Source organism: Sinocyclocheilus anshuiensis, unplaced genomic scaffold, assembly GCF_001515605.1.
Source record: "Sinocyclocheilus anshuiensis isolate Anshui unplaced genomic scaffold, SAMN03320099.WGS_v1.1 scaffold562, whole genome shotgun sequence".
In the NCBI taxonomy this organism is placed as follows: domain Eukaryota; kingdom Metazoa; phylum Chordata; class Actinopteri; order Cypriniformes; family Cyprinidae; genus Sinocyclocheilus; species Sinocyclocheilus anshuiensis.
This window is the reverse complement of record NW_015544158.1, coordinates 135285-139007: the sequence shown is the minus strand read 5'-3', so window position 1 is coordinate 139007 and position 3723 is coordinate 135285. Positions and strand designations below refer to the sequence as shown.

Here is a 3723-nt window from a genome sequence, read left to right as displayed (position 1 = left end):
CATGCTGTAACTGTAGGGCTAATACAATACGTCCCATATGAACAGCATATGTGAATAATATGTAGACCTATTGTTTAAATCGAATTTATGCTTTAAAAGTAGAGTAACTTAATCATAACAGTTTTCACCCATAGTATGTCCATTTAAACGTCTGCGTTTAGCTTCAAATGGCGTCTTTGACGACAGTATTCTATAAAAATTATTTGCATTCCGATCTTGACATCAAAAGGCACAAAAATATTTTTTTTCTTTTATTCCATGGATTTTACCCATTTACCTCCACTTGTTCCCAGTGTTTTTCTGCAACCACTATGCGCGTGCAGCTGCAAGTGACGTAACTGTGACGTCTAAATTGTTCTATAATGTTACAAACTGGTTCCCCACAAAATAACCTGAAGATCAGGCATCTTCATAAACACAATAGTAACCTAATTTTCTTTGTGACGGCCTGTTTGGTAACTTACCATGTGAAAATACACACTAATTGGCATTGGATGTTTCATGATTACTGAAAAAATAATGTTGAAATATTTGTAATATTGACCTATATTTACGCACTTTAAGACATCCTCCCCTCCACACTTTTTGTTTGATGTCCCCAAAGCCCTGATCCTTATTTGCACCCTGATATTGGTACCACATATAGGCTTATACCATATATTAAGGAACTATAACAACATCACGTGTAGGCCTATATTATGGAAATGCATTATAGAATTAAATATCTCTATTATGTGTGTAAACTAATTAGGTGTCAATGACTTAAACTTAATATGCATGTACCAACATAAAAATAATCTGTGCATGCAATGCATTAACCGCGTCTGTTTGTGGGCGCGAGAATCAGGTTAAATCCATCCAGAGCAGATTTTTGCCTTTAAACCCTTTGGATGATAAAAAAAATGAACCGCCGCAGTTCACTGACGCCATCTTGCTTCTGTCAACTAACATCTTTTCTTACATTCCTTCCAAAATCTCTCCAACCTGAACCAGTACCACAACATTTACGGATTTTAACAATCATGCCCACATAACAAAGCAAATTCCTTCATAAAACACTGTGAATATTAAATGCGCAAAGGCGCCGCGGACGAATGATTTTCCTCTGATGCTCGAATGGTTCAGGAGGGCCGCCGGATTGCTGCCACAGCATTTATTCGCCCAAAATGGAGCACTGCAATCTTGCAAACCAGCCGTAGGTGTTATGTTTCTTTATTTTGTGTGTAAAAATACATTGCAAGTGGTGAGGGACTGCGTTCTTTAAACACATGGCTCCTTGACAAAGAGCTGTCAGTCACTGTGTTTACACCAGCCGCATCTGCATGACACGAGTTAATAATGTTCTTCTGATCCATATTTATTTGCACTAACATAAAAACAGCGACATAAAACCGCCATAGCAACATTTTCCACCGTGCAATTCTTAATCAGCACGTCCTTCGAATGTGTTTTCATATGAAGGTGAGCATATGACTACCAAATATTAAAACAATCAATGCTTTCCTATAAAGATGTCAGACTGATGCACGTCTTTTCTCAATGATATGTATCACTTTAACGCGCTACAGTTCGCCCGTTATGCCTAATATTTGTGTAAACCGGGCGATCCTGCTGCACCAGTAGCCTCCACCCAACACCTTTTTAATTGATTTAAAACACTGATGGCAAAGAAAACCCATTGCATTCAGAAAGAACTATCCTGCTGGAATACGCCACTGACAATACCGCAGCGCTCAAAATGTCTGTCTGCAACCGTGTCAAGCTCTCGCTTTGCGTATTTTTCCTCCTTCGCTCCCAGGCCATCCTTTAAAGCATGGAGGAGAATCAACCTCCTTCTCCATTACACAATCACTATTCTTACCTCGATGGCAAGCGACAGAGTCGTCAGCATTGACAGCAGGAATACCGTACGGTCCATACCCATGGCTGTGTTCCCAAACGTAGCACGTCCTGATGGATAAACGTCCTGAGCGGATCAGGGTTTTTCTGTCGTGATTTTCAGCTCCGTGCTCCTCTATCGTCTGTGCTGGTTGTGCTTTGTGAGAAATGAGAATGCACGACTGCACACAGCTGCTCCAGTGAAAGTCAGCTGACCACACGTCTGGAGAGTGTGGAAGAGAGTGGAGTTGTAGACTGGAGGTGGTCAGTGAGGAAACCGCAGAATTTGACCGATACATTAAAACATTTGAGTGAATGAACAGCAAGCAGGGACAATCGCTAAGCCTTGTGTTCGATTTGTATTAGTGTAACACACCTGTTTATAGCTACTGAAAAAATAATTAGAAATAACTAAAGCCATGTGACCATTGCATGAGTTTAAGTTTTATTAGCTTCACAACCTCTCCCCAGTTAGGTCAAGGATGTCTATAAGTGGGGACACATTACTCCAATCGCTATAGAAATTAATTTGTAATACGTCTAGCTAAAACTTAAGATACAAAATAGGCTACATGCCTGAATTATTTAAATAATAGGACATTGACAAATAATAGGACAAGGCTTCTTTAGCACCATTTTAAACTTGGGGTTAAATTCAGTATTTGCTTGCATTCATTATGTATAGGGGAGCGCGGGGCACAAAGTAACGCGGGGTTAGTTGTAACACACGTGGTTTGAATATTTCCACACATGCTAGCGTCACAAAAGTTGCCATAAAAAAGCTGCCATATCAACACTATATAGAGAGAAAACTGCGCCAAAATTAAAAAAATATTTTGAACATTTATTTTACCATAGTAAAAGTACATTTCTGGCTTAAGTAAAATTTTCATCAGTTTTTAGTATTCATTTAAAATGAGGCAAATCTGCTATTATTTTAATCTCAAATCTGTTATTTATCAGTTTAGATAGTTTTTTAATGCTTCGCTAATAATAGCAGAAGACACTAACCAAGTTTTAATTCCAGTTGCGCAGATGGGGCACGTTGTAACACTGCGTTACAATGCGCTATTATGACATTAGCAATGTAATTTACACAATTTACGTTCATGTATTTTAATGAGAAACCACGAGGAATAGGCGAATAAAGACTGACAGTCAATGTTTAATGCTCAGAAGTGTATTATTTAAAGAAATGTAAAGCATTTTTGCTCGTTTATGTGGGCCATCCCAAGCATGGTTGCAATTTGTTCATTGTCAAACTCCAAAATCAGATCATTTTTCATTCTTAAAAAAACGCCATTATTTTATTTAAAATTTTTTGTAATTTTATTTTATTGACAAAATATTTTAGTTTGTCTTGTAACTTTTTTTCATTAGATCAGATAATATTTTAAGCTGTCATATTACAACGTGCCCCTCAGATGTTACAATGTACCCCACCTACGGGGCATGTTGTCACATTTCACTTGCATTTTTTGAGGGTAAATAAAGAAAAATGCATACACTGTAATTATGAAACAAAGCAACGTATTCATTCATTCAAGTGTAAAATTACCGTGGATAAAAAAAATTATACTATAAACCCCATGTGGATTTACATAAACTGAGAAAATCAAAAAGTGTTACATTGTGCCCCGCTCTCCCCTACTTATATAAGTAATATATAAGGTATATAGGTATGACCTGCAATATTCTAGATACAATTTAGTAAAGAGCCATACAGGTACCTATAGTGGGTTAACCATGGCATTACAATTGAAAATGTTTTTTTTTTCTGACCACAAAATGACTCTAATTTGCCTCTTTGCATATACACCTAGGATGGCTTGAGGGTGAGTAAAT

The 3723-nt window shown here is 37.4% G+C and overlaps 1 protein-coding gene across 2 annotated transcripts in view; it reads right to left on the bottom strand.

Annotated features, from left to right (window-relative positions):
* appb (amyloid beta (A4) precursor protein b) overlaps positions 1-2096 on the bottom strand; it is a 22343-nt gene extending 20247 nt beyond the window's left edge. Inside the window, exon 1 of one of the 2 annotated variants that reach the window (XM_016495361.1) lies at positions 1862-2096. In XM_016495361.1, coding sequence (XP_016350847.1) covers positions 1862-1924 — 63 coding nt within the window. In that variant the 5' untranslated portion in view covers positions 1925-2096. The remainder of the gene's footprint in view (positions 1-1861) is intronic. The other variant, XM_016495362.1, reaches the window with a different exon arrangement.
* Positions 2097-3723: the final 1627 nt, after the last annotated feature.